Genomic DNA, 21709 nt, shown 5'->3' on the forward strand with positions numbered 1-21709 from the left:
TGTTTTATATACCGCCATCAAATTCCGTAGCGCTGTACAATGGGTAGACAGGACATAACAAGTAGGATGTAACATAACAAGTTGACTTACAGAGACAACAGGTGAGGAGGGCCCTGCTCAAAACGAGCTTACAGTCTAGAGGGAGTTGGGTGTATTACACAATAGGTAAAAGTGCCGTTGTTAGGGATAGACCAGCCATACTAGTAAAAGTATTACATCAGGAAACAGGAACAGATTAACACGATTAACACAGACAATTCCCATCACACAGACAACAATGGCAAATACACAACAGTTGTAATGGAATTCGGGAAGTGTAACACCTATTTAAGCATTGACATTTTTAAAACACAAACACAAAAAAACTTTACCCCTGCAGGTGAATGAAAAATTGCAGTCCCGATAATTTTCCTAAAACAAGGGTCCAGTGCCCATTACACACAGCATTACTGCTCTACCAGTTCTTCGATTGTACATATACCTCTGTCAAGTGTGATACAGTCTTAGATTACTAAGAAATGGAAAAAATAAACATAATGCCTGTCGGTGCTCAACTGATGGATTTATCAAATCGAACAAAATCTCAGAATACGCTAAAGCATTATAAGGAACAGAATAATAATAAACAGAGCCTGCAGCTTTAATGCATTGTAGATCCTTGCAATGATAAATCCGGAAGGGTAAAATGTCAGTCATTGTGCAAAGGGTTGTTTCAGACTCCTCTAATAACGACCTGACCTTCTCGCTGCAGAAACAGAACTACGGTGCTATGCTATACTTCTCCGCGAAGGACACGTATAGACATGACATTACGAGATACATTAAACCCTCTGCCACACTGTATATCAACACACTCACTAAACATATTGCTCTGACTCTTATTCACCCTGAGAAATAAAATGAAGCGCTGTGACATTTGTATCATTTTACCAGGCAATGCAGAAGGAATACACCCAGATGGATCAGGCAGGTTTATCAATTTTACAGTAGGCAGGTGTTTCATTCTGCTGGGTAATATATTTGAATCACTGCGTGAAAATATAAATGATTATTATGTTCTACTCGAATCCTGCACGCTATTTAAAAAATGGATATTGCTACTTTTACAACATATAAATTGTGTATATATCGTCACCTGCCATAGCACTGCAGATATTCTTCGCTATTATTGCTTGATTAGTAGAGCTTACAATCTAAATTTGAAGCATTGAAATAAAAAATAAGAAAAACTCGAAAAAAAGCGCAACCACAGAAGATGCAAAGAATTGAACCATCACAAAGCCAAGGCTAGAGCTGTCTTTTTTGTATTTATAGATGATTTTCATTTGCTATGTTCTATTATTCTTCCCATCAGACGTGATGTTGAGCTTTGTTGAAAGAAATAGGAGTTTGTTTAATTTTCATTGTATGTTTGAGTTTCTGACCACAAGAAAAATATTAATAAAATAGAAACTTGCTTACTACTTATTACAAAAAGTCCATTTTTTTGCATGTTTTGGTTAAATGATTTTGTTCTTGGCTTCATGGAGACCATCTTTCTTTTGCTAAGAAAGTCATCTAATTATAACTTGAAAAATATCACTATTAATTAGGCAGATTGGGGCTGCTAATGAGATCACCTCTAAGAAATGTGCATAATGGTGCACCAGAGAGAGGTTAGTGGAACGCAAGATATGTCTTGGACACACCTTGAGGAAGCCCTACACTACTCAGTAGTGGGTAAAATGCATTGTTTGGAAGCAGCTTATTCTTAATGCACCTGGAAAAAATATTCCTGCAGCATGGGGTACTTGTACAACATGTGTAACATGTATAAACGCAAAGCTATACACTACGGCCCAATCCAGATTGAGCTGCATATTCTTTAGAATAACGGCTGTGAAGTACCGTTTCAATGTAGAACGGGGAGAGTTATCTCTGGCCAAGACCACTTGAATGGACGATACTATGATATGTGGAATGATTGGATTAATAAATTAGACTCTAAATCTTAAATTAATTTTAGATTTTTTTTCTTTTTTTTTTTGCTAGGCTGACCCTAATCTCCTTTTGGCGGCAACAAGATTTAAATGTTTGTTTAATAAGTGTTTTTGTCTCTTTACGCAGATTGTCATTTTTGTTTTTATATATGAATTTTTTAAATAAATCTGGTCTTCTTAAAAGACTGGATGTTTATTAGTGAAAATCTGTACTTTACAAACAAATAAATAAAAACATGATTATTTTTAATCTACTTTGTTGACTGCTTTTGGATTTAAGATTTAAAACAAAATACATATATATCATTACATAAATATAAAAAAGAATGCATCCAGTGATTACAGATTACAAATCAAGTATTATGCACCTCTTTTATGTTATTTTAGACAGTGATAGGTTTCTGTCCTATGTGGAGTAGTGTGGGGATTTAAAATTTGTAGGAAAGGTATTACATGTGCGACCTAAAATATGGAAATTTGTGTTTTATTCTATTATATAAAAAGATTACAGGCTCTGTTGAAATGCCATAGATCTCCTGCAACCTCATAAATTAAATGGCTCACAACATCATAACAGAGCATGGATAAGTGGTCACGCCATTTATCCAGGGGTAAAATAGATGGCCAGTATCAATTGATCCTGAGAAACATTATATATATTATATATATTTGTCCTGTGACGCAGAGATGGTTGATCTGTTTCATTCCAGCTGTTGCCAACTATTCTCTATGCTAGCCAGCCAAATGCTATACAGATTTTACAATGAGATTAATATATATTGGTCAGTACTGTGGAACCCAAGTTACCGCTGACCATTTATGGTCGAAATGCTGCCAAAAAAACCCTAAATTCATACTTTTAATGACTTTTATTACAAAGCCTAGACCTGTGTGTGATAACTTGTATTCTCCAAACTTCAGGGTCTTTGGATGCCTGTCCCTGTGTCAGCCCATTCCTAGTAATTAATCTCATTATGACTGCAAATTTATTTTCACATTTCATAATGTTGCAGGGCAAGTCAAAGGCTTATCACAAACATTATTTACCTAGAATGTAGCTTTGCCTCAAGTATTGTTTTTCTGCTTCACGTCAGCTCACTACATCCTTAACAAGATAGTTTGTCTGTTGTCCACTTTAAATGGAGATCTCATCACATTTACAATGTTTGCACTGAAATGCAAAAGATCTGAAGCTCACATCTTGAGATTCAAATATTTACCAGCCAGGTGAGTTTTATTTAATGAAACACTTATTTCCCAAAAGCCATAAATCCCTTAGAACTAGCAATATTTCCTGAGTGGACAAAATAATGTAAATTTGAACATCTCCGTTTCCTAGCCCACAGTGCAATATGTGTGTAGTTCATATCATCTGCACTGGAGGCTATTACCGAAGTGTGTATTCCGTGCCTGAGATGAGATTATAATGATAGGACAATCTCTTCTAGCCTTCGGCTCGCAGAATGTCTAACCATGAACCATTTGATGGTTCTTCTAAATATGCATCAGCATAGGGAATTGCTCCTTTGCAGGTTCTGATACCTTTTAATGGATTGGCATTATTATGTGAGCTTTTAAAGACACAATGCATTTGTCCAATTCAATTTTCAAATTGTATCCCTTATGGCCTAAATCACCTAATTTAAACACCATTTTGGAATTTGACTAAATCGATGCTGACAGAATTAACCCCGAGTGCTCTTAGACACATATTAGCTATGAGAGCCAGCTTATCAATTCTGGCACTTCTGTTTTAGTTGACATTCTCACCCCTGGTGTTACGCTGCATCTCAGGCAACAGAGGGGTTAATCAAATCTTATTTTGAACAGTGTTACATGCCTGAGCGCTCTCACTGACATGCAATATACTGCAGTCAGATAATCAGCAACCAGACAAAAGCCTGTGTGTCTTTTGTTTATTAAAACACCCCGGAGGATTTACAGGGAAAGAGAAATTGTGACGTCCCTGCTGTTAATTAAGGCTGCAGAGAAGATTTTAAGCCGAGGCGCTGTCTCACCTCGCTGCTGCAGCTATTAAAGCAGATGGATACACAAAGCAATCTCACACATTTGTAAAGCTTTTAGTTTCTCCGCCATGTGAAAGCAAAGGCCACATCGACAGGTTTAATAGCAGTAATGAATGTTGTATGTGATTATTAATGTTAAAATGGCAGCATTAGCATGCCTAGACTAAGCTACCCACAAGTGTTAGTATACTTTTCCTACTGCTTCATGTTCCATGATAGTCTTTCAGAATCCCATTCAGCTTCCCCAATTGTGTCTGGTAATTAGTGTAAGTAACAAAGTTATAATTATTTGCAATATGCCTTTGTATGTGTTCAAATTCTGGGACCTCTTTCCTCATATGTAATTCTTACCAGCTACATACGAGGAAAGAGGATCACTACATGGTGATAATTATGGTTGCAATGTTCCTTAAAAGAGTTCTAAACTCTTACAATGGTTCAATAGAAACAAAAAAATACATTTATCAAGGAGATCGTGTTAGCTATTTCAACTGTTAGAAGCAAGGACATGGCACTAATTCATAATAAAATTCCAAAAACCATCCACTGATCTCCGTGTCGGACGTACGTAAAGTTTTGGGACCCATGGAAAGGTTGAGGAATCCATGGCCTTCATTGGATAATAACAATTGCAAATAGAGTTTAAAAGAATGGTTATTTTTTATAACAACAATATTTATTTGAAGATGTTCTAGACCAGGAAGATAACTCTTCCAAGTTTTGGAACTGCAGTGGTAGAGATCAAGTTTACGAGTCTCCTGAGTATTCTTAACTGCATTGCCATGACAACCAAAGAACGTTCAGCGTTCCATATGGTTGACTCCTACCTTATGTGATAACATGAAAATTCATATTGCCATATTGGTCCCAGAGAAGATAGTCAAAAGATGCTTAGTGTGTCAGTGCTCATAGAATTAGATATAGAGCTATATAAGCTCCCAAGTCCTCGCTTAAAGATATTACAAACATCTTTGGAGGTAGAACAATAAGGCAGGTCTTGTAAGCCTGTCAAGTTTAAAGAGACAATAAAGCCAGACTTATTTTTTTCTTGGGTGAACTGTACTGGAGCAGGGCCTTAAGCCAAGTTACCGGTCTTCAGGTCTCCTTTTCGTTTACAACCTTCCTAAATTTACATTACATAAGGAAGTAAAAGGTTTGTAGCACTGGCTGCTTCACTGATTACTTTAGCCCACTGTAACAAAATGGAAAGTAGGCTCTGGGTTCTCTTGATACACATAGCCCAAACGCATAACTATTCATATATCGGGAAATTAAAACAGAAAAGCATAGAAATCATAGAAAATTAAACGTCACATTCCACTCTAATTAATTACTTGTCAATCAGCTAGCAAAATAATTTTTCTTCTTACAGCAACATTTTGTGCCAGATCCTGGCATGTTTTTGGTAAAAATCCAAGGTTATTTGTAATTTTGTAACTCACGTCAAGTGAATGTGGGTGTGCGATGTCACAGGCCAATTTCAACATAGTAACATTGTAATTTAGGTTGAAAAAAAGACACAAGTCTATCAAGTTCAACTTTGCTGTTGACCCAGAAGGTGGCAAAAAAAACACATGGAAGCAATTTCTAATTGTGCTTAAAAAAATGGGGACATTTCTTCCAGAGTCCAAAATGTGATCTCATATAATCAACAAGCTACAGCAAATAATTCCCTTCTAACCAATTCTATCCCTGTTTTGCAAAAAAAATCAAAAATAAAAAAAAAAATCGTCCAGCCCATGTTAAGACATCTATTTAGTAGTTATGAACAGGTGCAGAGACTTGCGTAGCATATTCGTGCTGGGATCTAACCATTGACCTAAAAAAACTTTTAAGCTCAAAAGCAATGGACTGGCTATTTTTATTATAGTCCTAGGACAGAATGAAAGATTTGTTTTTATACTGGTTTACCTGATGGGTATTTGATTATGTCAGACATTCATACATGCTGTTTTGTGGGAACAAAAAATTGCTTTGCATGATGCCTCGCTCCCCAGTTTTGTCTATGACTCCGTACCTGTCCCCTGGATTATGATTCTCGGGCATGATACCGTTTGGAGATCTCCAGGCGCAGCTAAATTGTGCTCTGACTGTCTATGAGTGAATAAAAAAAAGCACCATACTTGTAGAAAGGAAATATAACAATCCCATTGAGCAGCCAATGGCTTGCTAATGCACTTCATGTGTAGTTTGGGTGATATGACAACAGCTTATACAATATAAAGAGTTAAAGGATGTTAGGTTTGAAACTGAAGAGAATGACTGAGACATATAAATGTTGGAAAGGTAAAGTCTCCTTTGTAACAGAAGAAAACTATTTTATTGTGCATGCCAGGGAAAATGTGGGAGGAAGAAACTGTAATAGATGACAGTAAAGCTCTCCACTGGGTTTATTGTAGTAGATCTCAAAAGTTCTTCAGACCAACAGGGGTCTTGAGAACCCTTCATTGTCGTCCTTAGGATGATATAAATTGTGTTTATATATATTTAAAAAAAAATACTCAGCTTGCGGAGAAAGGTTTATTTCTTACAGCGAGTTCTGAATCTCTGAACTATGCATTTGCAGAATGAGTATGTAAAACAGACTACAAGCTCATATGACCTATTATGTGTCAGAAAAGGGTAAGAGCCATTCCTGGGACCTCTTAGTCTTAGAATGTTGCCCCAATCTTAGGGTGAAGGGGCACATTGTTAGTGTCACAAAGTCTGGCTGACTCCTTCCTATTCTATAGTGCGGTGATCATATAAAGGACTTCCACTTGGTGTTTTTGCTATCACTATGTTATGATTGATATCCCTGCTTTAATGCAAGCGACTCAATTAAGTGTATCTTTAAAAAATGACAAATCCGTGTTTCCATGAGAACTGGTATTAGAGCCATTTGGTTAACACATATGAAAAGTCACTACATATAATCTTCAAAATGAGCTATTTCAAGAGTGTCAGGGTCAGCTCACTTTGAAATTTCCCAGGTACGGTAAGAGTCCTTTCTATAGGTTGAATAAGAAATGCATTGCTCTACCCACTCTCTTAATTACACATTATTTAATAAAAAAAACCCTGCTAAATAGATTCTAATATTTGTCATGAGTTTACAAATACCCAATGGTTTTTTTTTTTTTTTGCAAGACAATAAGTACAAGTAGCATATTGCTATTTCAAAACTTTTCTTTCTTCAAAATTAGTGACATTATAATATTGATATCTGTCATGAATCCCTGAATCACTTCCCATATGTACATATTTTTAAAAAGTAGACCCAGGATATTTAAAATTTTTTGGTGATTTTGTTTTTACACAGTAAAGGGCAAGAATAACTCCGCATGCATAATTTATACTGTCATGGAAAGTGCCCATCAAGTACCCATTGCATCAATAGCTTTTATAGCCTGGGAGATTTGTTTCTCCAGGCATTTGGACTTTATACTTGACTATAAATGAAATTAATTAACATACTCTATAACATTGCTTAGCATAAGACCCTGACATTGTCGCTTTAAGTTAAATCTGTGAATTTGTTCTAAAACGTCAGAACAAAGTAAGGTAACCTCACGTTCAAATAATTTTGCTAACGTATTCTTAGCTATGAGTGTCACTATTTTGATCAGCAACATCATGTAAAATGTTCAGCGTTTTAAATACACCTATATAATTTGATGTGCCTTCATATCTGCATAAGTTGCAGACCACCTTGTGCCAGAAAGACAATTTACAAGATTTTACTTTTTTAAAGGTGTTATCTGTAAGACGAACCTCACATAAATGCATGTAGCCTTTCAATGATTGCACAAATCATAAGCTTGCATATTGTTTTTCGATATGAATTTCATGAATCTATCCATTACAGATGACTTGTCATCGCATATGTCTAAGAAAAGTAACACCTACTTCCAGTGTAATTGAAAGCAGAAAAACCTTATATTTTGTTGTATTCAAATGACATGAAGAAACTTCAAGGGAGGAAAAACCTACCTAACAATCAAGCTTTCAAGTATTAGTAGAACTACCTGGTAAAGTGTTGTGACTATAACTAAAAACAAACTGACTTTGTGACACATTTTTCTTTTTATGAGGCAAGTAGGGTTGCCACACGGCCTGTATTTTACACACATCCGGTAATCAACCCTCTGGACCTGGCATACGTAAAATACTGGGTCTCAGTTCCACTGACCAGGCCCCCTGGAGTGCTTCCTTGAAAGGACTTTATTCGGAAGTGCCCAGAAAGGCTTGTCAATGGAGCTGAAACAAGGATGAAACAGATAAAGAAAGAAGTGGCAAGAGAAGAAGCAGAGCTGCAGGAAAGGAGACGCGGAAGTGGCTGGCAGAAAAGGTAGGGAGACATTGAGAGCGTGTGAAAGAGAGTAAGACTGGGAGAGAGTGTGGGAGAGAATAAGAGTAAGGGAGAGTATGAGTAATAGCGAGTGAGAGTTCAAAAGCAACGATATTCAAGCTAAAATTATGATGATGGGAAATAGGAGTTATGCTGTACCACAGTCAATGTCTGGCTTAGTATATAGTGATGGGAGTTATGGTGTCCCATGGTCAGCGCCTGACTCGGTATGCAGTGATGGGAGTTATGCTGTACTACCATCTGTGTCTGCCTTGCTATATCAGGATCAGTGTTTGGTTAACTATATAAAGATAGGAGTCAAACTGTACCACCATCTTTGTCTGGCTCACTGTATAGTGATAGGAGTCATGCTGTACCACTGTCTGTATCTCGCTCACTGTATAATGATTGTGTAAGGACTTATGGAGGACTGATGCTATGGACTTTATCAAAGCATGTCATGCACGTGCCTCTATTAGGTCTCACAGAACACCTCTGTTCAACTTTTACCACTACCTATTCCCAGTCTCCCTGTTAAGCGGGACCTAGGACAACACAGGTGATGTACCCAGTATGCAGAGACGGTAGCATTTTCACAGAACGGTAAGCTCAGGTGGTAAATCCAAGGCTAACAGGCAGTACAGGGTCAGCGGTAGAGAATCGTATACAGGATATTCCGAGATCGGAGCAGACAGCACAGGATCCAAGTCGGGAAGCAAAGCCAAAGGTCTAGTACACGAACGTCAATCAGAAACAGGAATTAAGGAATAAACGAGAACCCAGAGTAACACAAAAGTGACTCTTTGAACGGGCACTGAACAACGGGTAAAGCAGGTTTAAACAGGGACAAAGGTGGGAAAAATGGAGAACTGGCTAATGGGAAGCAAGGTGACATCATCGCAACCGACATAAATAGCGTCTACGTGTGCTACACCTCTACTGTTCTTATTGTCTGATCTTACCCAACTACGTTTGATCTTGCTTCCTATATTAAGAATTCAGTCCAAGACTGGGGCATCTCCAGTTCTAGTTATCAGCTCTGACCCTCTCTGCTTTATAGAGTACGTCTCAACAGTCTCGTTACAGATGGGAGGGAGGCTGCACCACCCTCCATGTCTTGATCACTATATAATGATAGGAGTCAAGCTGTACCACTGTCCATTGTTCCCTCTAATTTTTCTTGGGTGGTGTGCGCAAAAAATTTCTGTTGTGCAAAATTTTTCCCAGAGCCAAAATTTTGTGCTCACAATATGCTTCTACAGTCCATATAAAGCTAGGTTGGTGGAGCTGGGAAAAAAAAACAAAACTGCAAAAGTTAATTATGAGTGAATCACGAGTGGGGGCTCCGGGCTGCATAAAAGATCTATAATATATAATTTTTTTTTATTGGGAAAAACTGCATAGCTTCTGTCGTTAGGCAACCATTGACAGGGGTACAGCATACCATCTATCACTATATACCGAGCCAGACATTGACGGTGTTGCAGCATAACTTCTATCATTATATACTGAAGCAAATATTGACAGTGGTGCAGCATAACTTATTATTTACTGAGGCACTCATTGACGGTGGTACAGCATAACTGCTATCACTATATACTGAGGCAAACATTGACGGTGGGGCAGCATAACACCTATAACTATATACTGAGGCATGCACTGACGGTGGTACAGCACAACACCTATCACTATACACTGAGCCAGACATTGCCAATAATGTAGCATAACCCCTATCACTATATACTAAGCCAACCATTGATGTGGTGTAGACCTACCGCTTCAGCAATCACACTCCTATCATGCCCAGGCAGCCAGTACATGCTGGAACCTGGGCATAATATTAATGTGATTACAGCCTCCCTATGCCATGCTATGCTACCCCCCCACTTACACATCAATGCTATCACACAAACACGCATTCACAAACATTCAGCATAAACTACAGCATAACACCCATCACTCTCACACGCTTACTAATCCACTCTCACTTAATGTTTTCCTACCTTTCCTCTGTTAGTTACTTTTCCTCCTCCTCGTTCTTCCTCTTGCCTCTTCTTCTGTGTCCTGTCCTTCCGGTGCAGTAAAGACGGTGGGCGTGGCTTCAGTGCTGTGCGCCGGCATATGACACCAAATCCCGACGCACAGCATCAGTTGCCGCGCGCATCGCAAGGGAGCAGTATCGGATTGATTTTAAGCCGGTTGGGGAGACCAAAAATCTGTCCGTCTCTGGAGGATTGCCAGCGCCACCCTGGACGGACTGCCCGTCCCCCCCAGCTCCCCGTGCGCACAATTTTAGGACGTGTGCGCTCCCTCGAAAAGTCATGTGCGCGCGCACAAGCGCACAGCTTAGAGGGAACACTGCCACTGTCTGGATCACTATATAATGATAGGAGTCAAGCTGTACTACTATCTGTCTGGACCATTGTATTATGATAAAAGCTATACTGTACCCCCATTAGTGTCTGTGTAAGAAATTATGACCCTCTTACAGGGTTATTCTTTTAGGGAATGTGTGATGAATAAAGCACAAATACAAGCGCTGTTGTAAAACATATAACATACACAAAACACTTGATGAAAAATACAAAAGAGATATTCAAGCACATCCTTGGAAAACCTCTCTCAGCTCACATGCTTCTCCCAGACGACATCTTGCATAGCTTCGTAATGAGTCTCCTGACCCAGCATTACTGCGCTCTCTTTTCTTACTCTTCTGACTATTGCAGCCCCTAACTAGTCATTCCAGAATTCCTTGTACCTCCCAGAAAGTGGTTCACCTGACCCCTCTTTCCAGAGATTTCCTGTATGACCCAATCATGGAGGAGATAGATAGTCTATGTGAAAACACACACATCTATGTCAAAATACATCTTCTGCTTCTGCTTGGGGGTACGGCATATCTGTTGGAGCCTTTGTTCCAAACCCTTTGTAGCGCAAATGACCTTACATTGCATAACCAGATCTCAGCTTACAGAAACCCAAATCTTCCCAAAAACATTTAGCAAAAAACTTAATACTGGAGTTTAACCCCTTCAGGGCCGGCGTTTGCGTACTGCGTCTTCCCTTGAAGACCGCATTTTTTTAAAAAATATTTTAATTCCATGCTTCAAAGCGATCACGCGGACGGAATTGAGGGGGAGTGGCTGCTACGGATAGCTGGGGACCCAGAAATTAAAAGATACTCTACACAGAAAGTGTGTATTGTTATCTTGTCAAAATTACTATTGGTTCTCTTATCATTCTTGTCTCAGTATTAATATCCGGCTTTACAAAAGGTCATCTAAAACATTCTAAACATATAAAATACACAAAACATACATACCAGATACTAAAATACAGTAACTTTGTGGCATCTTCTGTTAACTTCTGTTAATTTGCAACAGTCTCTATGAAGATAGAGAGAGAGAGAGAACAAAAAGTAGATTAAATGCTAACATTACATTCGCAATGTCAGACTATATGACTTGGCAGCATGCAATCCATTTAAAATAAAATATGAAAAGTATGGTGCCATTCAGAAATATGAATAAAAATCAGATTGAGGCTATATTTTGTTTGTAACAAAACAAAACAAAAAAATCAATAATGTTACACAATCACATCTCTCCACTGTGATCAAAATATACACCTCATATTTGCAACAATTCACCTAATCTATGACTTTACAATTATTTAATCGAGCAACAAAAATAAAAAAATAGTAACATATCTGTAGCTGGCAGTGCAGGCGTCCTAAACTTATAAACAGCTTACTTAGGGAAACCTATGTGTATAGCTCGAGAAAAGTTAAATTATTCATAAATACCTACTTCAGGGCAAGCCATGCATTCCACCACAAAATATAATGGTAAAACATGTCACCCAAACAATTAAAGTAAATATATATACATATATGTATATATATTTAAAGACCCTACCCTCTTTAAGAGACATGCAAACTAGGCCTAGGGTGCCTCCACGGGATGATGTTCCCAGGTGTTGTACACAGAACAGTAAGGACAACGGGCACAGGGAAGTGTTTTTAGGGCACTGCTGTCCGGCCTAGAGGAGCGCTAAAGGTTAGTAAATTTACTACCATCTTTACTTTTTTAATCCACTGCTTTAATATGCTTCGTGTGTGCGACTGTAGCGGACGAAGTGTCTTTAAACACAAGACTCGGCTCCGCTAATGGTACCTTCTACTTCATTTGCTCTGAAAAATATATATTTGGAAGATTTCATGCAGTCATTCATTATTAAGCAGACATTTTTTCGCAGGGTACAACTGTTATAAACTCCTAAGGAAACTAGATTCTTGCCTCACACAGCTTACCGTCTAGCAACAAAAACTTTATTTGTACCTAGGAGAGGACATACTCGTAAAGCTATAAAATAGGACGTACTTTTAGGTTTCCTATGTATTTCTAGAGCTATTATGGAGCGTGCAGTGTAATCTCAAACTTTTTGTTTCATATCTGCGGCAAATTACAGTTTAGCATTAGGAAAGCTAGCAGATTTCAGTGACAGCATGACACTCCGCCAAGTACACAACTTCCCAAAGCGAGACATACAGGAGAGTGCCAGGTCTGTCTCTAAACCGGTGCTATGCAAAATATGCGTGTCGTAGACATCATTTACGAACATGAGAAAAACGAAGACCGGCTCCTTGAAGCGGACCTACAGCCACTAGTCTTCTTCCGGTGCAATCCAGCGCATGCGCATTGGCTCAGTCCACCTACCGGAAGCAGCTGCCTCGGATACCGGAAGAATCGCACTGGACGCCTGAAAAGAGCAACCGTGTGGATGAAGAATTACGCCAGTATATGAAGGGCGCGGGGCGCCGGATTAATGGTATGCAGCCCGGTTACCTATAGCACCGGGCCCCCGCGAGATCGGGGTCCTAGATACGTGCATAACGCATAACCAGCTTATGATGACAGCCCTTCTCATAAGATCACAGAATCTTATAAGTAATGATGTCAGCTGTGTTCATACAGGCTGCATCAGTTACCACACAGAGGAATGTGATCACTTCCAATATCTCAATAAATAACTCTATTTGTATATGGGCTTGCCTTAGTCTGTCATCTAGTTTTGTCAGACCCCAAGTTTTGCCAAGTTGTTGGCGCTTCATAAATACAATAATAACAGGGAAACTCATGTAATATGTTGCGATAACACATGAAACTTTTTAATAACATGTTTGCTATGTAATGACATGTATCTTTCTCATCATGCATCTGCCATGCTCTTAGCTTTTCTATTGGCGTACAGTTTGTCCAGGGAGGATTGTTATCAGGGAAGGTTGCAAATCCCTTGTAATTAATGCTCAGGGCATTTAGTATTCGTTGGCTTCTCTGATCCCCATCGTTGGTTATTTCTTACTAAGGTTGACATCTTATATGATATTGGCACATCTTAATATTCAGCGATCATGCTTACCACCATACATGGCTGTGGCATATAATAATATCATCAATAATAATACGTTTAAAGGGGTACTCCCACCATACATTTATATCCTTCAGTTACTGCCCTATGATTGTAAGGAATGTAAGTGTCATATTTGTTGCAAAACATGCCCTAAATGGTAACATGATCAAGACTTGGAAGCCTCTTGGAGGTCAGAACATGGTACTGATTGCATCACATTAAACAGAATTGCTGCCCATGACATCATAGACCCTTCCACAAGCCGTGTATTGGAGCAAAATGTGTCTCTGTTTGCAACAATGCTCTGGCTTCCCTTAAGGCACATCTCGCTACAGCTCACACCAGTAACGCTGTTTAATGTATGAAGTCCTGCTAGGAAAAGTAAATCCAGCGTTCACTGGATTTACAGCGGGTAAATCACACTTGTAAACTAGGTGTGATGGACTAACTAGAGTGCACCCATGCTTAACTTTATCTACTTTTTTCTTGCTTTTCTGTTTCAAGTTTCAAAAATACCTACAGAAGAAAAAAAAAAAGGAGCTCCCCTTTAAGGAGCGTCATCATGTGCACGTAAATAAAGTCAAACTTAAGTTACATTAATATGATGTCATAAACCCTCTATTATGCTGTGAGAATGAAAACGAGCGTTAAGAACAATTTTATGTGTATAAGTAATAAAAATATAATATAAAATGTCAAAGGCGATAATATGCTGTGGAAGTCAGTAATCTGTCTAGAGGTTCATTGGGGTGCAAGTAGGGTTGTTACAGGCAGCTATAGGAATGGATTATGGTTAGAACGCAGAAAAGTTCAGGACTGGTAAATGATTACATTTGCCATAATTGCCTGTTTTTTCACAGGTCTCAAAACTGTCCAGAACAATGAGACTGATTCAAAAGAAAACTACAAGTTATAGGTGGTCTTGATAAATAAAGTTATGATTAAAATTAGGGCTCTTTAAAAAAAAAAAAAAAGCATGTGAAAGATAGATTATATATATATATATATATATATATATATATATATAAGTCCAAAAAATAGTTACCGGCACTCCAGGGACTTTCCAAATAACCACACAAACAACTTTGGTTTTCAAGTCAACGTTTCAGTCTTGTTTATTACAAACTTTCATCAGGACATCTATATATATATATATATATATATATATATATATATATATATACACCGGTATAACTGGTATAGAAAGAGAATATAATGCCCACAACTCTGACGATATCCCTATACTCTATGTACATGCATATTTTTAACAATATTTTAATATTTGTAATATTACCCAGATGTTTTTGTCAACTCTTTTATCAAAGTTGGCGCTTTGCTGCCGAGTGATGAGCTGCTTTGCGTCTCTTTGGGCTTCGGTGAAAGAGTTAAACCATTTCTGTCTCAAACTCTCCGTCATCTCCCAGTCTGAGAAATGCCAAGGTCTTTTTGACATCTGCTCTCCGATTGATACTGCAGGCTTTGCCGGTAACAGCTGAAAAGGCCCCACAGGTGCTATATAAAGAGGTGACCATGTTGTCATATTTCATTGCGGCATCCTTCTGCAATGCCATAATTACCTAATTAGGTTGTTAATTAGGAAATTAGCATTTTGCCGTATTGATAGAAGGCGGCGTGCAAGCTGGGCACGTTTGTCTACTTTAATTTAGGATTTGTGTGTCTATCATAGCACTCGCTAAGCTGAGCCATGGGAAAGGATGCATGCATGGATTGGATCATGAATGACAAGCGTGTCGATGTATTTGTATCTTTATATCCGTATTCCCATCGTATATGTGGATGGTTTTTTTCTTCTCTGAATTATTTGCTGCAAAGTTGTCTATATTTTGTATAATGCTATAATTGCAGTTTTCTTGTGAAAAGCTGGTTTTACAGCAGTTACATCAGAGGCCCTTTGACATTTATTCATCTCATTCTCGAGAGGTTTACCCACGCCTAGTAATGTCCGACTTTTATAACAAGAGGACTTCTATGCAGCAGCACACTAAGACAATGTGTTTAATAAACAATGTGTTAAGGTAGTAAAGCATTGAACTCCCCCACTTCATTACGGGTTATGGTGGGCCCGGCAAGCTTCTCCTACATCAACAGGCAGTTTGGCCTTATATATTGTGTACTCTATGTAATTGTCATCTCACCAGTATGAAGCAATACGTTCCTAAAAATCCCCAAGCCTTTTCTTATATGGCAGAGTTTCATTTGCCCCTTTCCACGCCACCAGCTATTTTTACGTCAAGTAGATGTTTGGCTCGAGTGCTGGCTCGGCAAACACTGCAATAGGAGCATTTTCTTGTCACTGATTGGCTGCTTAAAGGTTTCCAAGCAGGGAGCTGCAGCTTCTCCCTAAGATATTCGTTTTTGTTTTTTTTTTTATACTAAATGAATGTGTATAAAATTACTTACAAAGTATGCATTTATTGTTTAGAGGACACCGTAGTATCCGTAGTATTCTTCCAGGTTTGGCAAGCGGTTAGTTTAGTGGAGAACGCATGCCAAGTTCTTGGGTTATGTTATGTCTAAGAAATGTGTATTCATCTAACATATAGAGACTCTCTTGCTACATGTATACCGGTGAGGGCAATGGGTAATTCCTTGGTGCTCATAGTTTTAGCCTGACATTTGCTTTTAGACAATGTACATTTATCACACATTTAACGGTTCTGTTCAAGACAAAACATTAGTTCAGATCTCTACTATTTTGACGAAATAAGGGAATAACGGAACTGTATTTTTATGCTTGTCAAAGCCTTAATAGCACTACTTTACTTTACAGGGCAAAACATCTACATGGATCACAGGAGCTCATGGTAGGAAACCTCTGTTTAACAGGCGCAGAGAATGGCCTTTCTGGACAACCCCCTGATAATATTGGCCCACATCCGCCAATCCCATGTCACCAGCGATGACACTGGCATGTGCGAAATGGTTCTCATTGACCATGATGTGGATTTGGAGAAGCTGTATCCGTCGTCATTTCCTGGAGATAACGCTACACAGACCCAAGGGAATGGAGGAGAGACTCAGGGCTTTGTCTATGCCCAGTCTGTAGATATCACGTCAAGCTGGGATTTTGGAATAAGAAGAAGGTCAAACACGGGTAAGTCTTTCATGGAAAAAGTTGTATTTCACAGATTTATGCAGAAGTGTATTACATACTATTACATATCATATCGGTGCAAATTCTACTTTTGGTTAATCAAGAAGGTAGCTACAGGTATTATTATTATTATTGTTTTATATAGTGCCATCATATTCTGTAGCACTGTACACTGGGTAAACGGGACATAACAATTTGACTCACAGAAACATTATGTTTGTTCAGTAGTTTCTTGAGGTGAGAAGTTTGAGTGGTTAGATCTGATGGAAGTCCCAGGCGGAAAAAAATGGGTCTGCAATATAGTCCTTTGTAGTTAAAGTGTAGCGGCAGAACTATCTCTATGTCTTGTGGACTTGTAGTGCAGCTATGATACTCCTTAAATCATGGCCTCCATTGGGGTGTTAAAAAGTCTAGATAACTGATAAAAAAAAAGTTTCATCAGTGCTCAGTCACAGTCTCTCAGGGTTTATACATGTATATGGGGACCATAGGCCATATAGTGTTGGCTTTGTCAGAGTAGATGTGGGCAAAAAGGTCCCTTGATGTAGTGCAGCCGATTTGCAATGAATATTTTCCTCTTGAGCCCCAAATGGAATTAATAACCACATCTTCAGGTTTTAACCAGTCTGAGTTGCAGGTTTTAATGTCTCTGTATATTATTTGTAGAGGTGGAGAATTTTAAGGCTTCGTTATCTAATATCTTACCAGCTTGTAAAACTGGTATTCTTGTCTCGACTGGTTTTCTTCAGTAAGTACCTTCAAAATTGCCAACTTACAGCCTCATCAGCTCACGATGTTCTAGGATAAGCCTGGTCCTTACCATAACTCACAAATTATTACTGCTTCCCTGTTCTACACGTACTCCGTATAGGTCCCTTAATTAAGGCTGCGTGCCTCCTGTTAAAAACCATCAAATAAATGTTAAGGCCTGCCAGGGGACAGATATATACACATCTGTCTTCATTTATTTCTGTAAATCTGCTAATTCCATAAAACTTAAATAGGAAAAAAACCTTAGTGAGCTTCTGTGTGTTATCAGGGCAGTTTAAACGCGGTCCCATGTCAGTCCAGACGGGGTTAAATGGCAGAAGGGAAGGAAGGCTGAACAAACATAATTAACTGTATACTTAACCCCTTAGTGACAAAGCCCGTACATGTACGGGCTCAAAATGCATTGTTTTCAATGGGTTTAGGGACCGCCCATTGTCTTTAAGGGGTTAAGAAAATGCACCAGTGTGTAGTTGCTTCGCGTTGGCTTCGGAGCATTATAGAAAAATATTATCATACTATCCTCTTTAATTTAAGGTGTGTTTAGTGTCTGAAGTTTTATAAATGATATTTTATGGGGTTTTTTTTTGTTTATAGCATATGTTTCTGTAATGTTTGTGTATTCTGAAAAATCTTGGGACGCGTTTTGCATTTATGAGCTGCTACCTTATACATGATCCGCTCTCAAATACTGCCTGATGATGATCCGTGTTTTAATTATGAATTGTGACATCTGAAGGTTTCAACCTTTTTCCTATATAATGATTACAATCTCCAAAACGGCATTTTATGTCAAAATCATTTTTTTATTGATTATTTGGATATAAAATTCTAAACGAAACACAATTAGAGTACGCTTGGCTACCTTGGATTTTATTGCAAAGATAAATTAAGTATATATTGGCTACTGGGGGGTTCGGGGATCCATAAAAGATGGGCTGTAGATTAAAAATGAAGGTAAATCACTAATGTCTGGTAGGATCTCCCAGATCAAACACAAATGAGCCCCCCGGATATCAAAGCGCTAGGCTCCCCTTACGGTGGGTTACCCTGCGTCTTTAAGGGTATATAAAATAAAAACGGTCCTTCGTTTCTCGCTCGCCGCACACATTTGACTAATGTTGCCACGGATACAAATCACCTCCTTTATTACCTATAAACCGTTCCGTCCTACCATAGAAAAACGCCGCTAATTTATATAGCGGTGACATTTTATAATTTTTTTCCTGATTTTCAGATAAAGGATTCTACATTTAAAACTTTAATAGTTGAGCCCGAGTTCATTTATCTTTAATTTTTGAAACAGGGGCACGTAATTCATATCGGTAATTTTATGCACACTCTGTATCGTTCACGGGACTTCATTTGTACATTAAAATTCCTTTAAGACCGTTATTAATGATTTATATAACGAACTGTCCTATTAATCACGCAAGTTTTCACATTTTATGATTCCCTTCTATGTTAATACTATCTTTATGGTCTGTATTAATGTTTTATGTCCCCTAATTTCAATTATAAATCAAGAACATTTTCCTGTTTTTGTTAGTATTTTCTGAACTTGGTGTCAGCTTTCAACAATTTTATGCTTTCCCTCCTCCCGTGCAAAAGGCTTCCCTCCCCCTTCCCCATCTTCCAATTCGCACCGTATGAAATATTCATGAAATCGGAATTAATTTAGATCCTTGTTCACAGGAAACTTCATTGACAAACTAATTCTGTCTCTCATGTACCCTTATCTCCCCCCCCCCAACCCCGTTCTTCTTTTCAAGCTCAGAAACTGGAACGTCTGCGAAAAGAAAGACAGAGTCAGATTAAGTGTAAGAACGTGCAATGGAAGGATCGGAACACAAGTCACTCCGGTAATTATTATTTCTACCCCAAGTTGCATATTTATTTGTTTATTTTTGGTAGTATAGTATTTGCTATTTTGGTCCCTAAATTGGACTCCCATAAGGGAACAGAGTGGAAAAGTCAAGCCAGCATTTGCCATCCAAAACACTACATGGCTATCTATAAAAAGTGATTCTGGTGCAAACTTTTAAAAGTGGCCTTATCACTATAGCAACCAATAGACTGTTCCTGCTAATTGGACTGTTACATTGGTTCCAATAATAAGATCACTTTGAAACTTTTTCAGCAGAATCACTTTTTCGTTTCTAAACTCCAATACATCGTAAAATCTTGATATATACAATTTGTATTATTTGTAACACCCGCCAACTACGATGATTTATTTTAAAGATATATTGATTGAATACCTTGTATAGAATACAACACACAGACAGTTGTAATGTAAAGTTATATAGTTAAACATCTAAACGTTAAAGCAATGTATCTAAAAAGAGTAATTACGGGACAACCGACAAGACAAAATAAATACAAATGCATACATTTAGTTACATTGGAAATAAAAGAAAACATACAGTTGCCAGAAGTCCACTTTTTGGCCCCTAGAGACCCTGCAGCCGTCTTGGCCCTTGGAATGAACAAGGGTTCTCCATCTTTTTTGTCTCACGGTTTGGTCAGCCATTATTAACAATTAACTCCCATCATCCTTCATACGATCCTTATTGTGATGCTGTCTGTCTAATATAGATAATTTTGTTCTATTTGACATGCAACAGCATTATATACACCCATAATTTAACATATTTCTACATTGTTTAACAATATTGGTGACTTTATGGAAATCAACTAAACAGTACTGATTTTAGGGGTGAATGTACGGGCGCTAACAGGATTCTTTTTCCACCCTTAAAGAGTAAAACCATAGATGATTGCTCTTCACGTTTCCTAATGTGACGGGAAAAGAGTAGCTATTGCTCAAGCTGTAGGGTATGCAGTACGCTGGGCAGCACAATGCAAACTCTAAACTACCGACAGAATTGTGTATTTTATATAAGAAGTATACATACTAATGCTTCCTGGTGTCGCTAGAATCATCTGGGGATGGGGATGTGGTTAAATGAATCATTGGAATTGGACCTAACAATCCATGTTCCGGTTTTCATGTGTTTTAATGTAAAATTTCGAGGATTCAACTGTTCCTTTAAGACCTTGTCTAAAATAGAAGTATGATATTTGTGTGAATTGCAGTAAGGTAAGAATGTGGATGCTCTGTATTAGTGGCATTTGTTTCTATTCTAGCTGTAGGGATAAAGTAGTAGAGAGAAGATGGGTATCGCTTATTTTGCACTTATACTGATTTGGTTTCCTTGCAGCTGAAGAGTTGAGCTCATTGTTTGAAAAGAAAAACTTCAAGGAGAAAGTGTTAAGCTCCGGAAAGCCGTCTATACTGTCTGTGCGTCTGGAACAGTGTCCCTTACAGCTAAACAACCCATTTAATGAGTACTCCAAATTCGATGGCAAGGTGAGGTTCATGATGCAAAATTCAAGAGGCATGTCAAATCCATGGTTATTCTGTGATGTATTTGTGGGCTGTTGCCCAAGGGTTCATACAAGGCCTTGCCCCCTGCCCTACTATGCGAGGGCATCCTTTTGTGATGATGTCTTATAACCGTACTCCGACTTGGGTAGTAGAAATACTATTATAGTCTGCGCAGGCATCCCGTTTCAATGGACCAATGTCATGGAAATCTTCTGATCAGCCCATTGAGAGCTGCCGAGCACAAGGGAACTAAATCTCAATATGACAATCAACTTCTAGTAAGGCAGCCCGGGCAAGGACGTGCCGCTGATGTTATCCCTACAACCGCCAAGAGGTTTAAGTCAAGCAATGTTTAGGTTGCTAAAAATACTGTAATGCTGCCATGGTGTATACAGCCTGATTAAAATGAACCACCAGCAGTCTAGCTATTATTACATTTTATTATTATATCTGAAAATGATCAATTGAGTCCAAAAACAGCCACATGGGTCACTGGTTGCCCTACGTTCCCCTACAGAATGGAAGAAGCTCTGCAATCATCCTTACACAGATTATAGTGTTTATGTGTGTGGTTGTTTTTTTATGGATAAAGATACATACATATTTAGTTGTACTGTGTCAAGTGGTGTGTAGATACAAAAAGGTACCAAGTGGTTAAATGAAAGTACGTGCTCCCAACAAAGAATC

The 21709-nt window shown here is 38.4% G+C and overlaps 1 protein-coding gene across 1 annotated transcript in view; it reads left to right on the forward strand.

Moving 5' to 3' along the window:
* The first annotated feature begins 13023 nt into the window (after nt 1-13023).
* MAPKAP1 (MAPK associated protein 1) overlaps nt 13024-21709 on the forward strand; it is a 54848-nt gene continuing 46162 nt past the window's right edge. The window contains exons 1-4 of the mRNA XM_053473798.1: nt 13024-13166; nt 16540-16863; nt 19404-19493; nt 20856-21004. Of these exons, the coding sequence (XP_053329773.1) occupies nt 16605-16863; nt 19404-19493; nt 20856-21004 (498 nt within the window). The 5' untranslated portion in view covers nt 13024-13166; nt 16540-16604. The remainder of the gene's footprint in view (nt 13167-16539; nt 16864-19403; nt 19494-20855; nt 21005-21709) is intronic.

The sequence above is a fragment of the Spea bombifrons genome, chromosome 8, assembly GCF_027358695.1.
Source record: "Spea bombifrons isolate aSpeBom1 chromosome 8, aSpeBom1.2.pri, whole genome shotgun sequence".
NCBI lineage: Eukaryota > Metazoa > Chordata > Amphibia > Anura > Pelobatidae > Spea > Spea bombifrons.